General features: G+C 42.3%; 1 protein-coding gene and 1 long non-coding RNA gene across 3 annotated transcripts in view; one reads left to right on the top strand and one right to left on the bottom strand.

Moving 5' to 3' along the window:
• SKAP1 (src kinase associated phosphoprotein 1) overlaps positions 1-23495 on the bottom strand; it is a 305931-nt gene that overhangs the window by 5630 nt on the left and 276806 nt on the right. Inside the window, exon 11 of the mRNA XM_019981906.2 lies at positions 17775-17875. Coding sequence (XP_019837465.1) covers positions 17775-17875 — 101 coding nt within the window. The remainder of the gene's footprint in view (positions 1-17774; positions 17876-23495) is intronic.
• LOC139177564 (uncharacterized) lies at positions 6976-17764 on the top strand. Of its 2 annotated transcripts, none has more exons than XR_011562048.1 (5): positions 6976-7266; positions 13430-13571; positions 13824-13972; positions 14849-14960; positions 15136-17764. It is a non-coding gene; the product is annotated as an uncharacterized lncRNA (long non-coding RNA). The 2 variants fall into 2 exon arrangements; XR_011562049.1 differs by having other exon boundaries at positions 14846-14960.

The raw sequence follows: 23495 nt of genomic DNA, 5'->3' as shown, positions 1-23495 counted from the left end.
ACACCCAGGACTGATCTCCTTTAGGATGGACTTGTTGGATCTCCTTGCAGTCCAAGGGACTCTCAAGAGTCTTCTCCAACACCACAGTTCAAAAGCATCAATTCTTCGGCGCTCAGCTTTCTTCACAGTCCAACTCTCACATCCATACATGACCACAGGAAAAACCATAGCCTTGACTAGACAGATCTTTGTTGGCAAAGTAATGTCTCTGCTTTTCAATATGCTGTCTAGGTTGGTCATAACTTTCCTTCCAAGGAGTAAGTGTCTTTTAATTTCATGGTTGCAGTCACCATCTGCAGTGATTTTGGAGCCCAAAAAAATAAAGTCTGACACTGTTTCCACTGTTTCCCCATTTATTTCCCATCAGTCCTCAAGTTCTGTCAATTCTCTTTCCAAAATATCACTGGACTCCATCCACTTCTCTCTATTCCCATTGGCAATGGCTTAGAGTCATGACATTGTCCCCTCTCCTGAAGACTACAGAAGCAATATCCAAATTGGTTTCTGTATCTCCATTCTTATTCTCCAATCTACTCTTCATTCTGTAGCCAGAATCTTTCTAAAAGGCACAATGATAGTATCACTGCTTTGCCTAAAACCTTTGAGTTCCTAGTGCCTATTGTCAACTTCTTAAAAAGATGGACAAGACCTTGCATGAACTAGTCCCACTCATTGTCACCTATCCCCTAAATCTAGTGAGCTCTTAGTAAAACAGAGTTTGTCTCTGTTTCTCCCCTGGGCCTCAGGCTCTCACTGTGGAGCCTTTCCTGTGTCTGTTTAGCCTCCACTTCCCCCTCCCTTCCAGGGGGCTCACTCCTAAGCAGCCTTCAGATCCCAACTCCTAACTCTCTCTGGCCTTTCCAGAGACCCCTTGCTGCCATTCCCTGACTGAGTGGGGCCCCAGCTCTGTGGTCCACAGCGCTGCGCCCTGCGCTTCTCCAGTAAAGAATTCATCATGCTGCCTTGTATCTGCCGGCCTTTGTCTAAGGGCCAGTCACTAGGTGGAAAGTTCTGTGGGAGCAGAGACCTTGATGGTTTTGTTTGCTCTTGTATTCCCACACTCAGCATGGTGCCTGGCACAGAATGGGACCCAAAAAAACCTTGTTAAATGAGGTTATGAAGGGACCCTAGTGGTTAAGATTCCTTGCTCCCCAAGCAGAGGGCACAGATTTGATCCCTGATTGGAGAACTAAGATCCTACGTGCCTCGCAGCCAACAACAACAAAAAAATGAGATTATGAAGAAATGAAGGGGGAGCAGTGGGAATTTACACTCTCAGTTGAGCAGATTTAGTTACAACCAACTCCAAGATTCTCCCTGGTGACTGTGGCAGGAAGAGAGCAACTGCCTTTAGAGATAGTTTCCCAAATGGCTCCCTAAATACCATGAAGACGCCGGAAGAAGTGAGACTACTGAGCTGATCCTAAAAGGAACAGGGAGTTAGCATTTAAAAATCAGTCTTAAATAAGTGAACGTGTCCCCTCCTTCCCTCACCGTCCCCACTGCATCTTCTCGTTGCCCCCTTCCCCGGGAGGGAGGCCAGCTTCCCCCCACAGCCCGCATTGCTGTATGGGAAATTACCCAGAATTCCTCAGCCTATGCCTGTCAGGACGTTCTATTTTTATAATTATTATTTTTTGGCCACACCATAAGGCTTGTAGGATCTTAGTTCTCCAACCAGGGATTGAACGCAGGACACAACAGTGAAAGTTGCAGTACTAACCATTGGACTACCAGGGAACTCCTATGTTAGAACATTTTTAAGCTCCTCTTGATACAAGTTATGTTGCTATTTCCCAGCACTGAAGTTAGGGCAGTTTCTGCCTTAAGTTTTCCTATGGTGTTGCCTCCCATTGGCATGTTGCTGCAATGGCCATGTCCACTAGGGTCCTGTTCTGTGGAGGGGAACGCATGCTCTGTCTTAGAAATTCCAGCTTTAGCTTTTCTGCTGTCTCACTGGAGACAGTGGGCACCGTGTTGTCTGACGGTCCTCTGACAGTCAGCTTGCTTACATAGGTGTGAGGCGTGGTCTTCTACCTGCCGGATGCTGCCAGCTTCATCACCTAAGGGGCTCAGTGCGGGCATTCTCTCCCCAGGGACCATTCAAGACTTCTGGGTCTGACTCACGCTTGGCAGCATCCTGCTTTAGCTGTAATGCCAGGAGTAGAGGCTGAGCCTGGGGAAGGTGCTGTCTGCCAACTCGAACAGGGTGCGAAGAGGAGGCAGACGAGGCCCAGCAGGACACCTGCAAAGGCTGGGCTCCCAGGCAGTGCGCCCTTGCTCGAGGGGAGCACTGACCCTGCCGACCACAGAGGTAGTAGTCTCACCACAGCGGTGAGGACTGCGAAGAGTGGAATCAACTCTCTGCCCTTCAAAACAAAAAAGCAGGCAGAAGTGTAAGGAGGACGGCACAGTCCCGGAGACCATATGCATCCTGCTGTGGGAGCCTAGGAGTTTAATCAAAGCACCTACAGGTCTTGGGATCTGACTGGCTTTTCCAGATTTCATCCCTTGGCTGGATACCCAAAAAAGGCTGCAGGGCTGAGATGTTTAAAGCATGAATGGAAAATTTCTAGCCTTCTCTTCTCCTATCACCGCCCCCCACCCCCATGCATTGCTCCAGCCCAGTCTGAACACCACGAGGTATTTTAAAATAATTTCTACTTTGATGAATTGCTGGGGAGTCCACAATTGCTCATAATCAAAGGGAGAAAAATGCAAATGAGATCCGGCCGAGAACTATCACCACCAAACGTTTATTTCACTGCACAGTGCCAAAAAGAATTAAAACAACATTAAACTCACAGCAATCATGTTTAAGCCCTCGTTTCCAAGTGCCAAATTGCACCACTCTGGATCATACAGATGTTCGTTAATTATGCTAATTTTTATTAAACTATTAAAATGGAGAGAGTACTGGCTCAGTCAGGCAGACCCCAGCTCTGAATGAACTCTGCTCTTGTCTAGAGGTGCTAATTTACTGCATTTTTATTAAGTTGCTGATTCTTGGATTTTAGTTTTGGGATGGCAGAGATAACTGAATTCTTGGGATCAACATTTTCAATAAAGTTTGACTTCTTTTTGCCCCGATGTTTGGAAGGACTGACTGGAAAAATGCCTGAGTTGGTCCCGGAGACCTGAAATCTTCAATGCAGAAATGTCTCTACCTTCAATCAAGGGTGGGGGGCGGTGGTGCATACCTACCAGTGACAATGTGAGGGACCCAGAATTATATAGGCTCCCGCTCCGTAACTCTATACACCGTGTGTGGTAGAGCTAAGACATTAATTATACAAAATGGTTAATTGAAGATGCTTTGGATAAGAATATGAAAAGCTATTTAAAAAACAAATCTTTTACATCACTGCTTGCTTCTTGCCACAAAATCTTTTAAGAAGCCACTCAGTGTGGTTTGTTCTCATTATAAATATTTCTAGGCATGATTAAACATTGGTTTGCCTCAACATCAACCCTGCCCCATCTCCTTGAGCCTCTCAAATGAAGGAGTCTTAAACACGAAGTCAGTTATTTGGACTCTCTTAATCTGGTTGGAGAGGCTCTTGGCCTGGATGAGCAGATTATTGGGGGAACCTGAAATAGGCACAGCCTTTACCATCAGCAACAATCAAAAGTGTTTATGGAGGCTTGCACACCACAATAAAAGGATTTATGCTGCTAATCTCCATCAACAAGGAAAAAAAAAGCCCTACCAAACCTGCCATAAAAAGAACAGCAAATTCTATAAACAAAAAGCAGTATGGCCACCAACCACGGGCACACCGCACAGCTTGACTCTGCTCCAGTGGTTTCCTATCGCTGTTTATGGTTTCAAGACTATCACGGCCCTCCTCATGCTCCTCCCGTCACAGGGCCCTGAGTCCCTGTGTGGTGCTGCAAATACCCTGTCAGTAGGTGTCAGGGGATGTCAGGGGGAAAACCAGCGGGCGCCTATCATAAGCCTTAAAAGAGATTAAATGCCCCTACCCCATGATTGCTACATTTTAATTTCTCTCCTCCCTGCTGGTTCCTATTTGTATACGCTCTTCCATGGCTCCCCTGGAGTAGCACAGACATGACCTGGAATGACCATCCTGTCTTGGGATGAGAATTCAATTTCTAGGCTCAGTGAATCCTAGGCTGTTCCAGCAAAAGGAAATCACCATTCTCTGGGGCACAGATTCTTAAACTGGAGTCTGTGAACCCCTGGCATGTCTGGATGGACGTGAAGGGATCTTTGACTTCCTTGAAACTGGTGTAAAATCTGTGTGCATGTGTACATGTGTCTTGTCCCTTGGGTGAGGTCCCAGACCTTTCATCACGTTCTCAAAGGGTTATGAACCCTCTGTTTCATCAGTCAGCACTTTAGCGGGAACATGCATGATCTTTTTGGCCTGGATCGGCACTTTGGCCCAGTGTGGCCATCTTCCCGCTACTTCCCTCTTTTAAAACACAAAAGGAAAGGAAATCAAGAATCTCGCCATGCTGGGTTTTCAAGGCTTCAGCCTTCCAGTTGCCAAGTCTGTTCCTGCTTCAAAGGCTGACCACGCTTGCTTATCCTTTCTAAGGCCCCATCTCTTTAATGTGACTTAAAAGTTGTGGTGTCTTCTCGTAGCTTCTGTTCAAATCCACATGATGGCTTTTGGAGCAAGCTGCTTGACACCCTCTTTTCCCCTGAGAATGTTCCTAATGGAAACGTTCTCTTTTCACATTGAATTGAGCTTCAATAAGCCTCTGTGGAACAAGATTCCCAGAAAATGTCTCATACTTTTGTTCTTTTAACCATCAAAGTTCACTATATCAGTGCTTGTAAACAAGAGAATTCCTCTTCAAGAGAACAATCAATCAGCCCCTAACATGAAAGATCAATAAATTCTTGATATATGTCTAAGAAAGACCAATCAATCACAGAATTATTGGTTTATGATTGCTTATTTCTCTTATTAGTGCTTGTGCATCATACATTATCATTAGGAAAGATGGGGAATTTGAATTCCAAAGCAGAGTAGAGAGTAATATTCCAAGGTCAGCCAAAAATATCATATTTTTACTCTGGGTTGGACTGCAATCTTTCTACTGAAATTCAGCTTTGGAAATTTAATGCTTTCTAAGGCTATCAAAAATTATTAAATAAATTGAGGTCTCTAACTCAGCACCCTTCCAATTGCTGAGAAAAACAGTTGTTCACCACAGACAAACAGGTTCCCATATTTCAGGACAAACAGTTTTATGAAGAGCTTTTGTCGAAGGAGAAAGGAAGTGGTCAGTTGGGTCGACAGTGGATTGGTGCTTTTGGAACCTGTGAAAGGATCTGAGCCCAACGCTTGGCCGAAACCTTGGGTAGCCTGGCGGCCTCTCCAGGCTGTTTGTTTCACACAGTGTTTTAAGGTCTTGGCAATCGTTTTCTCTTTTTTCTATTATTCAAAGTTTTGGTCTATAAATCATAATAAAAAGGAATCATTAAATTTGCCTCAACTGAACTAGCTTTATTTATTGTCATATCTCAGGGAACTTGCTAACCTGGACATTGGTGAGCCTGGATCCTGGGTTGGGGACGGGGGCTTTGAGTATAAGAAAGGGGGCGCGGAAAGGTGGATGGCCAGCGACTGCAGCTGGGAAGGGAGCACATGGCAACTCCACAAAGCTCACTATGGCTAAAAGCTGAGAGTTCTGAGAAGTGGAATGTGTCAGCTGGACGGAGGGTCTGAGAGCCCTGAGTCCAGGTGACTATTCAGCTTCAAGTCTGAACTGATGTCCTGAACTGGGTGTGAGTGGATACTACAAAGTCAAAGCCAGGCAAGGGTGCAGGACCTGTGCACAAAGCAGACACAGTGGGCAGTCTTGGTCATGGGAGTGTGTACAAAACACGGAATGTGCATGACAGGAAAACCGCCAAGTGAAGAGGGCAGGGGGTACAGGGCTGTGTGGAAGAGAGAAATGAGAAGGAAACATACAACTTGAACTTTGCCTAAAAGAGAGAGGAAGGATAAAGGGAAGGTGAACACTTTGCAGACGGGAGGAAGCAAGGTGCCAAGTGCGGGATTCAGAAACAATAGAGACAGCACCATTGCCGAGCGGATAGAATTGTGATACCATGTGAGACCAGCGTATTAATATGTATTCCATAAACTGTGCAGCTCGCAGCCCCGCACCGCTCTGTTTTGCTCTGACCGCAGTACCAGCCTCAGGCACCACAACACAATTTGGAAACAATGTGACGGAAATGTTTAATCTGCTCGGCCCATCTGTGCTGCGTATTTCTCCAGATCTCCCTGAGAGAGGCGCCTTGAATCTCCACATTGCCTTTAATATTCTCCTAAATCACCTCCCCACTGCACTTCAAGGGCCATTGCTACAATATCACAGGTTCATCTAAAGTGCAATGGGGGTGGAGTGGGGGGAGGCGCAGGCCAGGATATTTTTTATTTTAAAATAATTTTCAGAGATCGTCTTTTTTGCTTCCTTTAAAAAAAGAAGAAAAGTTATTCTACTGTTGCCGTAAGGTTATGAGGTTGTTTGGTGCAAAACAGGGTAGGATAGAGTGGAATCATTCTCCAAAGAATTATTTTTATTAATCTCGATTCTCTCAATTGGACATGTGAAGGGGTGAGCAGATGCCCGTTTTCTCTTCTATGTTTTTCTCTTATCACTGCACCTTGCTAGGACGATGTGTTCATTTGGGGCTGATGCTTCTCTGCTTTTCTCACTGCATCAGGTATTGCTCTGACCCTGCCCTGCTCCAAATAAAGCCATCTTGTTCAGGACAGGTATACATTTAGTCCCTGGTCACCATGCCCTCATCAGAAAGGGACACTGTCTATATTATTAATTTTAGCTTAAAATCTTAGATTTTCTCTCTATAAGTACAGATGTTGAGCGTCAGATTTCCGCTGCCTCTTCTCCACTTAATTTTGTCAGATTTCCTGATTTGAGTCTAGAATAAGAAGCTGGGGTAGGTTTTGGCGAAAGAGAGGATGACAAGTCACTATGTTCCAGACCTTAGACAAATGGAAGAGTTGCACATCACCAAGAAAATTAGGATTCCTTTTGCTATGTGAATTAAAGAAATGAATAATTTAATCCACAAGATTGTTCCGGCGAGGGAAAGCAACGTCCCAGTTGCGGAGCCTACAGCCTGTCGCTGTGTTACATCATCTGCACACATAGGCGTTTCCATGACAACTGCTTATAGCTTCATTTCCTGGATCCCTCTAGGGGGTGTCACAGCCAGATCCACCTGCTTTTCACCCTACCCTCGGTGGGGTCATGGTAAGGTCGCCAGAATAAATGAACGCGGGTACTAATGATCTGTTTACTGCTGTTTATGCTCTGTGTGTGTCAGGGGCACGCACATTTAGAGAGCTCATTATGGTTGCAATTAGAATGCACCATCGCTAGATATTTAACTCCTTTTTCTTTTAAATTAGCATTTTAATAACATTCTTTGAGCAGAGAAACAAAATGACCATTTTTCACGGACAAACTTCTAGCTGTAGGTGCAACTTTAATGGCAAAGTTGCGAAGGGGAAAGAAGGGAGAAAAAAAGGCCATTTTTACTACTTTCACCATCCTCCTTACCAAAAGGATATTTTTATTTGCTTGCTAACACACTCAATTTCCTAAATTTGTTTTGAATCCAATTATTTTGGGTGGTTTAAAGTACCGCACTCTTGTTGGACGGAAATTAGCAGCTATTGAAATTAACTTTCTCTGTGACCTGTGAAAGGGGCTAAAATAATTACAAGTGTGTATAAGAAAGCCTTCTCTAAAAGACCCTTGCTGCAGGATCAGGCTGTGATCTGAAGCTACCATTATCAAATATCTTTATACAGTAATTGCAGGTGCTATTTTCTTTAAAAAGGTGATTGCAGTTATTGTTTTCATTTCATAATTCTTAGGATTGTCTTACAGAGGATAAATGATGACAAAAACTTGTCATTATAAACAGGCTAAATCAGAAGCTGAAAGAATGAAAATAATAACACGGCATCATTTGCCATTTAAAAAAGGTGAGATCTTAGATCATCCAAAAACAAGACAAAATAGGAAAAATACAATGTAGAGACCCACTGGATCAGAATGTTCCAATAAGCATTGATTGCTTTTTAGGAATCAGCGAACACCTTTGCTAGGTGTTTATAGATGCTCTGTTTGTAGAAAGTACAGTGAAAAATAACAATTTGAATGTTTCGATTATCTTTCCCAGTCGGTTCCATTTTCATTATTTATTTCCTATAAATCGGGACCTTGCTGAACATAATTCTGCAGACAAGGAGGTGGATGGGACAGCCAATGTGAACGAAGAGATAGATGGTGGGTGCGTGTAAGATAGATGCTATGCGTTTATGAAAAGGAGCAGTATGTCTGCATGTGAACATTCACGAAGTAGAGCAAGCAAGCGTGTAAACTATAACGGGTATTTATAGGTGGAAAAAAGGCACAAGGAAGACTGTATGGGAACAAGCACACTGAACTGAAGAGGGTTTGCTTTTCTCCTAATGCTCCACGTCCAAGTTCCGCTAAGATGTCCCGAGCTCACTGTAGCTCCTGTGAAACCTCACAAGCCTTTCCATGACAACAGATGGGGGATTTCACAGCCAGAAGAAGCAGGAGGTCAATAGTTGAAAAGCAAGAGTTACAAAGAGAGATCTTTATCGACATCAAAACAATCCCACTAAAAAACACCCCTGAAAGATAGAAGGAGGAAAAATTTAAAGACATAGCAGGGAAGAAAAGAAGCCTTTATAAAAAATGCAGGTTTAAAATATTTATGCTTTTGTATTAGCCTAGTTGCACCTTAGACTCTGCCATTTCATAAATAAAATACGGATAGCATAGACTATAATTTGGTGATAGCTACCCCAGGACATATCTAGATGCACTTCTGTTATTTTAATTAAATACTGCATTATGGTTTGTGACAACTACATAGCTACAGCGTAAATGAATTCGGAATTAAAGTGTTACTTAGGCATCCAGTAATTTTTGTTTCATTCCTCAGTTTTACAAAGCAAATAGCTATAAAATCAAGATGTTTGTTCATTTACAGATGGAGCAGGATTGTTGTTGCTGTGTTTTTTTTTTTTCTTTAATCCTCATGCACAAAAAGAAGACAGAGCTCAGAGTCTGGCTCCCACACTCTCAGCTATGAGCCACATCACAAAGGAAAACACATCCTCTTGACTAGAATGTAAAATACTGAATATTAATTGCTGGTATTTCGCTTATCTTTCTAGCCGGGTTCTGTCTTTTAACAATTACTCTGATGGGCTGCAATCTTGCACTGCCAGGAGATTTTTCACCTTTGTTTAAGAGTTAGAAATGCATTTTATTTTGTTAAAAAAAATCTTAAAAGTTCATAATCCTCCTTGGAAGTTTTTAGTATCTGGAACCCTTGCCAAATACAGAATATTAGTGGCAAGAAGAAAATCGCCAGAGCTCTTTGCTGAAAAGATGATGCTCATTTCTGCATCTAAAAGAAAAAATATTTTTCATTCTAGCGGTATTAATATATCCTTAATGAAACTGGAGAGGGCATTATAGTTTGATATACTCAACTGGTCAGTTTAAATGTCACTTCACTAGCGAATAATGAGAAAGGTTCAGAATATTTGTCTAACAGGCACAGATTTTCACTCAAAATTTATATAGAAGAGTAAAAGGAGTTTTGTTCAAATCTGAGGATTTAATTGTATCTTGATTGTGTCATATGCCAAGATGAAAGTTTTTAAATAGTAAGGTTTCTAAAATCATTGTCTATTATTTCTAGTTTTAGAATCAATATAATCTTTTTTATTAGCCTTAAATACCACACGTCTGGCAACATCTGCTAATTCCAGCATTTCTGTGTTTTAACCGGTTACCTCAAGCCCCCCATAACTAATTGTATAATGCACAGAAGTTACTGCCCTGTGTATTTGCAAGAGGTTATAATTTGCTTCAGTATTTTGCTACTTTGGTTGGAGAGCTGGATCCATACACTACCAAGAAACACTGGTGGACAGAGGTTTGGGGAGGCTGAATTCCTTTTGAGAAAATAATTATACAGAAACAAAGCTTTCATGACTCCTTTTAAATAGGGCATCTCACCGAAATGTCATCCAACCTCTCTGGCAGATTAGTGAGGAGTTGATCACTAAATCTCCGTCTGATAAACGTGCAGCTGACTCTGGAGGAGCTGCTTGTTATACTACTGGCAGTTGGAAATGGAGGGAATGTCACAGTTAAAGACACAAATTTTCCCCATAATATATTCGAGTGGAAACCTCTGAATCCAATACTACATGGGCATATCTAATAAATTCACAATATTTCAGTCTCAACAGCCTTCACCGGTTAGTTTTAAAGATTTATGTGGTAAAAAATTACTCAGTGATGAATATGGTTTATTCTGTGCAGTATTGGAGGTATAAGGAATTAAACTACCGTCTTTAACAGTGAATTTATTATTACCTCTGTCAAAAGACGAAGGCTTTAACAGCATTTGTTATAAATTCACTGCAAAATAAATGGCTGGAATTTTTTTTTACACTGGAGTTTGTAAAGTATCAGGCGATTCTGAGCATTAACCTAACCCTGTATGGCTTATACGGTTCTAGGTAAACATTTCTGTCTGGGTCTCATGGCTAATTATCAGATCTGGGACTTTCCACCTGACTGAAAGGGGTGTGTGTGTGTCTGTGTGTAGAAAGAGAAGGGTCTTGTCCAGGACAAAAGTTCAGGACTAAGGAGATTAAAGTGGAAAATGCCAATTTTACTCTTTTTTTTTAGAAAAGGGTTTTATAATAAATGGCCAGGGTATAGAGAATAGGGTTGATAAGTAGTCAGGCCTCTTGCTTGTAGGTTTATATGCATGCATATGCACGCGCACGCACACACACTCACAAACACCCTCTCCCTTTTGTCCTCTCTTGGAATGGGTGTCCCCTCATTTATAAAAATTACCTGGAAGGAATGAGGCTGCCAGGGTTTGTTCTAGACGATTGGTTCCTGTCTGGGGGAAAGGAATGGCCTCTACTGAATTTGACCGGTGTATGACCGTTGCCTTCCAGCTGACCCCAAATCCCATTCCCATCCTCCTAACTCTATAGCCTCCCACAGGGGTTATTGATGAGAGAAAACACCACCACCATCATCATCTTCGTCATCACAGCACAGTGTCGACCTGCTTGTTAACATGAAATGGGGTGATGGGGACAGCTTCTGCTTCTCTTTTCGTATCATCATAAATAAGAAAAGATATTTTCCAATGTACCCCTCCTCACTGCCCCCTTTGTTAAGGTCAGAGGTGAATGATAGCTCTTTGGCAGGCATTGATCAGTTTCATCACTATGTCTGGGCAGTCTGTGCCCCAGGCCTGTATTCTCCTATTCTCCCCACTTCCTATCCCTGAATTACCTCCCAAATTACCCTGCCCGTCCCCTGCTCAGCCAAGCAGAAGGTAATAGTGCCTGAGGAAGTCCTAAATGGACACTAGATGTCACCAAACACCTCCTTTCCCTCAGAGCCCTGAAATTAAAAAAAAAAAAAAAAAGCCTTCATTTAAAGCAGTTGAAGGAATTAACTTATCTGTTTTTATGAGGGTTGTTGTCACATTCAACTAAGCACACTTAAAAGAGGAAGTGCTGCTGCATTCAGATAATTTTTACAACATACAAATCTCTTCTGGAGGAGATGGGGTCAAGGGAGGGGAAAGGTCTACATTCTTTAAGCAGTCCTTTGAGGGAGTAGGTGAAGAACACTGGGCTTTAAAAATCCCATTGTAACAGACGTGGTGTTACGTTAACACAGTCCAGGTGTGGTGGGGCAGGCCTGTTGCATTCAGATATCTAGGTGATGGGTTTGGAGCCACGATCCAGCCTGAATTTAAGTAGCTACGACCCAGCGCTGGAAGCTAAATGTAACCCAGGGTGATGAAATCGGTCCATCCTCACCCACATAAGCCCTGTGGCCATCTGAGAGCATTGCATGTTCAATATTAAACTTGATGTTGCTTGTAAGGCTCCTTGTTCCCATATCAACCGTACCAGCAGAGAAGACGACCAAAGCATGGTGTGTTGGGGCGCTGAGAATACCTCTGAACCCTGGCTCAGCACCGTGTAAGTGTCACCTTTCTCGGCACCCGGTTTGTTGCTCCAAGGCTGCCTTCCATGGGAATAAGCACAGCACAAGTTCTGGAAGAGCCCAGGGCCAACTCATGAGGCACACCAACATAAGCCCAAGAGATACAGCCTATCAACTCTGTTTACCTTAAGTGGAAGACCTCTTTCAGGGACCTCTTCTTCCTCGTCAACTGAGAAAGAGTTCCTCTTCCTCTCTCTCTTTCATTTGTCCTTATCTGCTGGATAGCTCATGTTACTACTATAAATCACTTCTGGAACAGGAGGCTTAAATTTTAAATGGGTGTTTATTTAAGTTATCTCGAATAGTAGAACAAACACCTTTACTATTTAGAAGAAGGTTCTCTAGTGAGAGACCTTGAAGCCAAGAAGACAGAGTCACTTCTCTGTAAGCTGCAAACTGTGGCTTGACTCAACAGAGACTTCTTACTGCCCTTTCTCCCACTTACGATAAATGCCCAGAGCACTGCTGGTCCCCAGAAGGGCCTTAAGATCCTCAGATAAAAGGAATCAAGCCAGGGCGTTGTGTTACTGCACGGAGGGTGATTCAGCACCTGCCCTGTCATGCCTGGTGCCCAAGCTGAATGGATTTTTGGAGTACACCTGTTGTTGAACCCCTGCCAAGTACTGATGGCCACTAACCCCCAAATCACTTTTCCCCGCTGTTGATGTTTGGAATGTCAGACAGGACTGAGCAGCAGCCGGTGTGTATTTCAAACACAGCAGATGGATTTTTATATTAGCTCCTATTTCATGTTCAGGCAGAGCGACCGCCACACTAAAACCACAGCTTCAGTGCTGCCGCGTTTGCTTCTGTGAGATTAATTCTGTGAAATTAATTGGGACAAGATTGAAAAGGAAATTAAAATGCAGCTGAGTGAACAGGCCTTTCAAACACCTTTTTCCTGCTCTATTCAAACTTGAATTCTGCAGTGGTCGCAGGCATCGTGGGAAGTAATTTACGGGAGGCAGGCTCTCAGGAGCCATCGGTTACGTATGAGGAGGCAAGCACCAGCACCACAATCTGGAGCCACTGAAGAGCGCTGAACACCCCGCTGTGGCCTGAGCTGCGTCCCTGCATGGGCAGAAGTGGAGTTCAGTCCCTGCACCAAAAGAGCTGTTCAGAAATATCTGGGTCCAAAAGGAATGGATGCACAGCTCTCTGTTGTTAAAGTCTCCTTTTAATATATTTGCAACCCAAATTGGAACTCAGTGCATTATGTGGGCATGCAGCTTTGGGACTTAGGAATGGATAGATGTGTTGGGGGAGGCAAGAGGGGCCCTGCTGACTGTGTCTTTGGTTCCTGTTTCAGAGCTGGGATACATGGCTCTGGCCCCTCCTCAAAGAAGTCTGAGCTGTTGACCAATTTTGCCAGTGACGAATTCTCTCAGATCAGGAAAGGCACAGTGCATTTTCATGTAAAGTTTCTTCACCGGATGACCTTCTGTTCCCAAGTGAGGACCTTTTGAGCTTTCAAACATCTCTGTGAAGTGTTCTTGGCAGGACAGGATATCTTTTTTTCTCTCTCAATTCACTAATAATTTATTGAACTCCTAATATGGACACAACATTGACCTCAAAAATTTTACTTTGTTCTTAATGGAAAAGAGGGGAATATAATCATAGTTATCATCCAAGATGCTAGGCACTTCTTTACACAATTCTTTAATGTAAGTATCACAACATCCTTTAACCAATTTTTACAGATGAGGAAACTGAGGATTAGCAAGATGAAGTGACTTAGTTCAAGGTCACATAAATAAACCACCTGTTGACAACTTGCTTCTCTAAGGACAGACGATGGGCATTTGGATACCCAACCAATCAACTTCTCTGAAAAAAAGTTTTTTAAAGGGTAAGTAGCTCTCTTTCTGGGATCATTCCTGCCCAAAAACTCTAGACCCTAACAGACTCTCTTGCCTGGAGGATTCTAGGATTCAGGGTTGGGTCATACTTGGGCAACTATTAAAAAATAGCAAGTGTGGTATATATATGTATACATATACACACACAAACACACACTGGGATACTACTCAGCCATAAAAAAGAATGAAATAATGCCATTTGCAGCAACATGGATGGACCTAGAGATTGTCAGAGACGTAAATCAGATAAAGACAAATATGATGTGATTTTTCAGGTTTAAAAATAATATGTATGAAAGTGAAAAATTGATATGTATGAAACAGAAATAAACTCTAGACACAGAAAGAAAACTTATGGCTACCAAAGGGGAAAGGGAGAGGGAAGGATAAATTAGAGGTTTGGGATTAGCAGAAACATACTACTATATATAAAACAGATAAACAATAAAGTCCTACTGTATAGCACAGAGAACTGAGTTCAATGTCTTATAATGAGCTATACGGGAAAAGAATCAGAAGAAGAATATACATGCGTAAAACTGAATCACTTTGCTGTGCACTAGACACTAACACAACATTGTAAATCAACTACACTTCAAAAAAAAACCAACCAAAAAAAAAAAAGAGAAGCAGAAGGAAGCACCAGGAGCCCAAGAATAGTTATGACTCCCCAATTCCCACCGCACTTCCTGTTCTCTACCTGCCACCCCCTGGCTCTCAGAATATTTCTCTCATCATACAAAGAGAGAGGGAAAAGCCAGATGCATTTATGAGGGTCCAAAACAAACGAACCTAGGAGTTTTTTGGTTTAACCTGAAAAAATAATTAAAGCTAAGACACATCTTTGTGTGGAATTTCTTCAGCAGATTTGCAATGTCAGCCTCACCATGTTTGTTTAGACCGGGAATGTCTGAGGTGGAAGGAACCTCAGAGGTCTAACACGACTCCCTCATTTTACAGGCAAGGAAACTGCTCCAGGTAAGCTGAGCTGTATCTTGTCTTGTCTCAGGGAAATAGACTTCTCCAGGTTCCTAAGAAGCAGGCTTTTCTTGCTTGACAAAGGTTCTACTGGTCAGAGAGAAAAGTAAAATGCAGATTTCTAGATATCATTTTTCTGGACTAACCTCAACTTGAGTCAATTCTGTTCCTACAGGTGTGAGAGGCAGGCTGCAGAGTATAACTGACTCCAATAAAGAAGGCAACTGGGGTTGCATGCATGCGTGCTAAGTCGCTTCAGTCATGTCCAACTCTTTCAGACCCTCTGAACTGTAGCCTGCCGGCTCCTCTGTCCATGGGATTCTCCAGGCAAGAATACTGGAGTGGGTTGCCATGCCCTCCTCTAGGGGATCTTCCTAAGCCAAGGATCGAAATCAGCGTCTCTTACATCATCTGCATTGGTAGGCAGGATCTTTGCTACAAGGGCAACTGGGGCTAAAGTGAAATAAATTTAGGATCCATATGAGAGAAAATTCCTGAGATTAGGAGTAACTGAACATCTGAATAGACAGACAACTGATAATGGTAGTGGAATCTCCTTTTCTATCTGCCTGAATTGGTTCTTTTGTGCTTCTTAGAGGCAAGGGAATGGATTGGGTGGCCTTTTAAGGTTGCTTCCTGTCCAAGGACTCTTATTGAGTTAAATAATATAATAAAGGTAAATCCAATCTGAAATGCTCCCCAAGCCAACGTTAACTGGAATGAAATTTTATGAGGGAAACTTCAGTTAGGCTTCTAGCTTCTCATTTCTTTCCCTGACATGCAGAGGTTAGCAACGTGAAGAAGGGAGGCAACCGATGTAGCTTTTAGGGTAAGAAATGTGCTACTATCAAGGTGAGAGATGACAACAGACTCAGGACCTTCCAAAAGACAGAGAAAGAAGCTTGACAGAACCGACGCAGCAAGGTACTGCTCCTGAATTAAACTATTCGTAATGGAGGAGGGGAAGAGGGATGGGTTAAAAAAAAAATCCAGATTTGGGAAGGTCTCTATGTTCTTCGGTATCTCAAAATTACAACAGCACTGGCAACCACAGACAGCTCTGTACTGCAGGGCAAGTCACCGCACAGCCCCTTCTAAATGGAGAAAAGGGACCCCCAGTGAGAAGCCATTAACAAAGGCAAAAGACATGCAAAACAAACAAAATAATCATGACCGAGAGAGAAGGCCAGCAGACAGTCTGGCTCTGTTCTCCCCTCCTCCTGCTGCAGGCACCTCAGACAATGTAAACAGTTAATTTGTTCACCTGCAGGCTCTGGGCAAACAGAGGCCTGGTCACACCTGAGTGGATAACTCGATTACCCCTGTAATGCCAGCGTGGTAATGTACACAAATTCTATTACACGGCAAACCTTGCTTTCGGGCATTTGAAATACCAATCAGGCCAATGTCCACTCCCTTCTTTGCTTTCAATTTATTCTTGGTGTATTGGAGCTGCGCCGGAATGGCACTAAGGTGGGTGCTGAACTCGAGTCTGGAAGAGATCACCTAAAGATTGTGGCCTCAGCAGGGGTTGCAGGCCTCCCGCTGTCTCAGAAAAGGCTGGATCTGAATTTGGCCCTAGTTCAAAGAGGACTTGTTGTAACTGCTGAAAGCTACCTTTGATCAGTCCTGGTCTTTTTTCTAACAAGCTCTGGGATATTTCAGACTGAGACAAACATCTGGCCAAGGTAATGACATTCACAGAATAAAGATATATGGCAAATGATGGGTTAATAACACAATGGGTTTTCAATTTTTCTTTATGGAGTTCACCTGAGTATGTGTGCTAAGTTGCTTCAGTCGTATCTGACTCTTTGCGACCTTACGGACTATAGCCCGCCAGGCTCCTCTGTCCGTGGGATTCTCTAGGCAAGAATACTGGAGTGGGTTGCCATGCCCTCCTCCAGATCTTCCCAATCCAGGGATCGAACCAGCGTCTCTTACATCTCCTTTACCACCAGCACCACCCTCGAAGCCCATGGAGTTCACATACTCAACAATTAAAGAGCAAATTGTGCCTCTTTCAAAAATGTATTTGTTGATATTGATTGTCTCATAGAGGGAGAACTTTTTAACAAGTTTTATTTTCAGGGACAGAAATTTATTTCCTTAGTCCACCTGTACAGAATATGAGCAGTCTTTCTCTACAAAGATGATGCTACTGATCCCTCAAAGAGTAACCCATGAGTTCTAAATCTTCGCACTGGTGATGGATCTCAAATAATCTATCTTTTTTTTTTGGCCCATTCTTTGGTATTCAACAACACCATTTGTGAGGTAGTTAGCTGTGGCTAGGGGCTAACTTTGTGACTGAGGAAGAGAATAAAGTTAGCCCTTGTGGGTTGGATTCACCATCTTGGCCTTACAGCACTAACTCAAATCGACTGACCTAACTAGCTCTGACTCCCTCCTGCATATGTCATTATATTACAGTTTTGTTTATCTGTAAATGAAATAAGGCAGCTGACCTAGCTAGAATATTTTCAAAAGTATTTTATTGTAGTAAATTATGTATACGGTAATGATGTTTTAAGCATCACATAGACCCTTTTAAAAAGATCAAATTTTGATTGGCATAGTTTTGGTATTGTGCCTACTTTATTGTATTTTTTAAATTTGGAAATTAGTTCCTGAATCTGAATTTTCAAATAAACTTTGACAATTTTAAAACAATGGAGATTTACTCTGTGTGTGAGGGGGCCATGTAATACACACATGAAAAGTATATGACATGGGATAATTCTGGCTGGGTGACTACATCATCAGGAGTGAGAAAATCAACTTTTGATCCAAGCCCCACACTCTAACCCTTACCTTGCTCAGAATTCGGATGAGGTCACCTCGTTGGAAGGACAGTTCATCTGACTGGTCACCATGGCAATCCCATAGGCCCTGGTAATAACTGGCATAGTCCACTGATCAAAGAGAGGAGAAATCAAAGTTAAAAGGACCCTGTCTTTTTCTACGGAGCCCACATTTTTGCTGCAAATGGAAACAAGGTTCTGATATTGCCCCTAGGAAACCTAAGATTCAAGGGATTCGGGATGAGATACAGCCAAACACTCAGGAAGAGCAAATGACTGTGGGAGAAGGAGGTTATTAACTAACATTAATGTTTACAGATCACCCTTAGTCAGATGCTATTCAATAATATGATAAATATATTCATTTATTAATAAAAGAAAATCAGGAAGGTAATTTTTCACTTGGCTTATAAGTAAGCAGCACAAAGAGATTTTCTGTCGGACTTTCTTCATACAGGGTACGTAAACTATCCAGTGCTCCTTTTTATTACGCACTGAAGGAATGAGCTGTCTCCAGCCTCTGCCTGTTTATAAGAAAGGCTGAGTCAGCCAGCACAGATCGGCAGTGCAGCCTTACAGGTTGGCCTCCTCTGTTACACAGGAACTTCATCCTGCACTTCCCACCCAGGTACTTACTATATGAGGTAATTACCAATAAATGTGGAAAAGAATAGCCCAGTTCTTAAGTGGAACCAAGGGGGTGTCTCATCCATTACAACTAAATTCTGGGTGGGCTGGCCCTTTTCCAGCATCTCATTTGTAGACCCTGAACATGTCTGCCAAGATTTATCTGTAAGCCCCCTGGGGAACAGAAACCAAAGTGATCTGCATTAAAAATGGAAGCAACTGAAGACGACAAACCAAGCTTTAGAAGCAGCTGGAGAGATTTACTGGGCTCCTCAGCAAGACTAGATGGCAGTGATGCTACAGGACAGTCATTGATTCTTAACAATGAAGAATTTGTATTGATCTTCTTCTACCCGGAAAGGTTAAACACTAGAGTACAAAGTGGGAGAGGATCTGGGGATGTGAATGGCAGGAGTACTAATGCCTCCTGGACCAGGGCTAATGTGGCCGTGCTCGCCATTCCTAGGGACACTGTGTATGAGAACTGTATGCAGAACACCCACAAAAGGTGACATTCCTGGCGACAGGAGTTGGGAGTCCTGGTTCTAAGCAAACCTCAAGTGATTCGGGGGGCACCTTATTTTGCCAGTTTCCACCTTTCCCTTCATTTGTCTTGACCCTCCAGTGAGAGCGATGGTGCTAATTGCTAAGGACGGGATAGGTGGAGAGAAGTGGGCAGTGCGGGGACAGAAGCTCTGCCTATATTTGCTTTTTTTCTCCTTGTTCCTAACTTGTGAGCAGTTCAAAGAATAAAGGCACAGAAGAACAAGATCCTTATATGTCTCTGGGAAAGAACTTTAGTAGGAACCTTAAAGTGTACAAAACAGAGGAGAGAGAGCTAGTTAGTTAAGATTCAGATATTGCAAACAGAAGTGAAAATGTTAACCATATAGAAACTCAAGGATATTTTGTTTTCACAGAAAGTGTTTATATATTCAGTAGACAACAGAGGGCAGCAAATGAGATGACTGCACTGGAAACATTCTGCCACAGAGCTATGAACATGTTTGGGGAAAAAACCCATTGGGAAAAAATGCTAATTACTGAAAAGACAAGGCATATTTTGGCAGGGGTATCAGTGTATGAAACAACAGAAAAATATCAGTTCCTGAAAAGTGAAAGTAGTTTTCCCAGAGGATATAATGCATTTTCAGTTGTAATGGAGTTGATTATTCATGCCAAAATTTTGGCTAAGTTTAGGAACGAAAAGTACATTGACATCAATATGTTTCATGGATTTATATATGGTAAAGAAAATCGTTTTATAAGGACAGATTTTTAAAAAACATCACTTGAGCTTTTCAAATAGTAAGACTTAGAAAGTTATCTTGGCCTTTTCTGGCCTAGCAGATGGTCACTGTGGGGTATGCCCCCCACGTGCCTGGATGAGGGCTAGCTCCTTGTTATGATGGGTACCTTTTGAGTCTCTAAGTAGAAAGTGATTTGATATTGGATATATAAGACACCTGTGGAGAACACCAGGAGAAAGAGCTATTCTAAAAGTGCAGCAGGTCGTAGGGAATGCAAAAAGCTAGGAGGAAAACAAAAACCTTCCAAGAAAAACTAAAGGTAGAAAACACTTTCAGTTCTTCATAAGCTAAAGGCCCAAAGAAGATAGAACTCAGGAATCCAGGAGATCGCTTAGCCTAGTCCAAGAACTGGAATCATCAGAACCATAACAATGCTGCTTTGGAAAATAAGCAGAATGAAGGATAAAAATGGGGAGGAGGTTGGACTGGCAGTCTAAACAGAGGTATCCTGGTATTAATGAAATCAGGGTGGAGGAATGCCTTAACTGGACAAGACTGGACTCTATTGCAGACTCCCAGTTTAAAACAGGTGACTGGCATTTATGTGTATATGTGCACACAACTTCACTACATTCACTCTTCAGCCTTAAGAAAACATGCAAGACACTGGGAATTCTGCATGGGCCATACACACAGTCCCTACCCTTAGGGCTGCCATCCAGCAGGGGCGGCACCATGAAACAAAGTCACACAACTATTTATTTATTTATGATTGTGATATATCTGCAAACAAGAATCTGAGGGTGCTGTGTATAATAGGGAATCTAACATAGTCTGAGGGATCAGGGAAGCCTTCCCTGAAGCTTTAGTTATAAAGCAAAAACCTGATCAAATCTTGATGAGGGGAAGAGGTAAGACCATGGAGGGCTTTCTTCCTGCAGCTTGGCCCCAGGAAGAGCTTGAAGGCTGCGAGTCTGCTGGGCCAGGCCAGCTTCTCCCTAGGCTTGCCCAGCACTCCTATGAACAGAGGATGCGTGAGACTCAGATGTCTTTAGACCAGTAAGGGATTGGGAGCCTGAGAGAGAGGATTGACTCTGGGAGGGTCTGAGGCTCCTTTAGGTTTACATTCCTTTGGCAGCAGTCTGAGATCAGAAACGGTGCAGCATTCTGACCATTTAATTAATTCAAAACATCCTCATTCTCATTTTGAGGACATTATTCCATCTAATTATTTTTTTCCAGTCTGTCCATTTGGAATGAAAAACAAAAGAATAAAGCTTAATGCCAGCATTTCTCAATGTCTCTCCAAAAAACGTAACTCTGCACTAAATAAAGGCTGGTAATTCAAAAGCAAAGCACTAATATATTCAGCATAAAACAGACAGAGGACCTAGAGCAATAATGACACCACTAATAACTAAAACAGTTATAACAATTAACAACAATTACAATGATAGAGAAGCTAATGGGGATGATCACAGCATTTAAATTGCGAGCAGAGCTGAGGAAGACTTTTACTAGAGGGAAAAAAAGGAGCAGCATCTTATTTTTTTTAATCCCACGTAAGAGAAGCTATGCCCCCAAGCAGGCAAAATGTCCTAGGAAGAACAGAAGCAGAGCAAGTTAAAAATATATTGTTTTTCTCTCTTTTCTGGGTACTTATTGCAAAGCATTTGTCATTCCACACCAGGTCTTTACAACCAGTGGTAGTGTCATTTCTCTAGTTCACGGAGGCCACGTTGGTGCTACTATTGACAGAGTCGATATTTGAAAATGAGCCACCATGATGCACAGAGTTCTAAGGTGAAAGTAGCGGACACAGTTCTGCCTGCCCCTCCTTAGGGACAACAGAGCTTGGCCATGCTCTTTCCAGAGTGCACATGTCACTTTGGGTTTCTGTTTGAGGGATATTGGGTAGCTCCAGAATTCAAGCTGTGACCAAGGAAAAGAGGCTAAGGGCAAGCCAGCATGTTGTTTACATTTTCTTGACAAGCAAAAGGACTGTGCCAATGTGGCCCTGAGTATAATTACTTAATGGATTATGGAAATCAGAGACAAAAGGAGAAGACAGATAAAGCCAGTTCTTGCTAAAGCATGAGAAAAGGATAAAGAAGGCCAAAGCAGTGGCCCATTGGAAGGGACTTGAAATGTTCTCTGGACCAGGCCATAAAGGCCACTGCGTACATACAGTCCATTAAGCAGACTCAGTCTCATAACTTATTAGCTATTTCAGAAAGAAAGATATAGAAAAGTTTGCCAAGCTCTACTGACTATGATACCAGAACAGGAAAAGCCACTAAACAATACCATTGGCTTGTTTTCACAGCTTTTTAGTCTTTGAGTTTTGAAATTATTGGGCTTTTCTGGAGGCTCAGATGGTACAAAATCTGCCTGCAATGCAGGAGACCCAGGTTTGATTCCTGGTTCAGGAAGATGCCCTGGAGAAGGGAATGGCAACCCACTCTAGTATTCTTGCCTGGAGAGTTCCATGGACAGAGCTTGGAGGGCTACAGTTCACAGGGTCACAAAGAGTCAGGCACAAGTGACTGAGTGACTAAGACTTTCAGTTTTGAAATTATTACAGTTCTTAATGTTATAAGCATGATCCTGAAGTCGGGCACATTCACAGATTCTAATTTTCATCTCATGTGTTTCTTTTATTGGGCCAAAATTATAGCTGGGTGATGATCCACTCATGTTTGGTCTTGGAAAACAGGTTTCAAAAAGTATTAACAAGAGCTGCAAATACCTCTGTGGATTCCGTTTCTTTTATGTAATAATTTACTCCATTGGCAGCCACTAAAGTGGAAAAAATACCTCAGAAATGGAAAGCTCATCAGCAATCATTTTTCTGCAGAAATGACTGAACATGGTCTCCTCCTTGGCTGAGTTTGCCCGTAACTTCAGAGCAAAACAAGCTGTTTCAAGATATTCTTTGGTCAGAAGTTTGACATTTCTAAGGATGATTCATGCCTCCAGCCCTGCTTTTGATCTGACATGGCATAGCCAATCAAATTGCCAGTGTTTTCATACAAACAGCAGAGAATGAGTTTTACTTTTGGCTACCTGGACATGCCTTCTCATGATAGAGAATGGGGATAAGCTATCATCACCAAAGACATTGAGTATTAGACCGTTAGGCTGATGGGTTAGAATTTAGTGAAAATCTGAGGTGTTGAAGAGTCACTCATTAGAATAACCCTGTTACTAACAGTCAAGCTGTAAACCGAGCTCTTTATAGATTGAACAATCAATACTACAAGGCCGTGATAGATTTTCTAGGTAACAGAATAAAATAAAAGAAATTACATCTTACAGGGTCATTAACACCCAATCAGGATAAACTGAATTCTTTTTTTCTCTCTCTTCCGATAAGATCTTAGTTGGGCTTTAAAAATGTTAGCAATTCCATCAGGGAAAAAGCACAGCATTCCAGGGAAAGGATCCCTGAAATAGTGAAGAAAAGCATGTGGATTTTAAAGGTAATCCTGGTAGCCATGGTATCCTTTAAGAGAAAATACTTTTCCCCCTCAAAGGGCATGTGACACCTGACTTGCCCAAGTGAACTAAACTTGTGTAGCTTGCCTATTATAGAAGAATTTACACTGTCCTGGAGCTCTTGCCTTTTATATGTCTACCCTTCCCTTGAACCTCTATATTTTATTGTTTTAAAGCTAAGTGATGACACTTGGATGTTACATATTTGTTGCCGTTTCTATGGCTCCTTTGTAGGAAAGGCATCATATAAATTCAATAAATAAATAAGTAAATACAATAATAATAAAAATTCTTGCCTCAGATTCTGCAGAGAGAGGGAAAAGTCCTCTTTTGCTTTTTAGTCCCTAAGTCACCAA

The sequence above is a fragment of the Bos indicus genome, chromosome 19 (genome assembly GCF_029378745.1).
Source record: "Bos indicus isolate NIAB-ARS_2022 breed Sahiwal x Tharparkar chromosome 19, NIAB-ARS_B.indTharparkar_mat_pri_1.0, whole genome shotgun sequence".
NCBI lineage: Eukaryota > Metazoa > Chordata > Mammalia > Artiodactyla > Bovidae > Bos > Bos indicus.
This window is presented reverse-complemented; position numbering and strand designations above follow the sequence as displayed.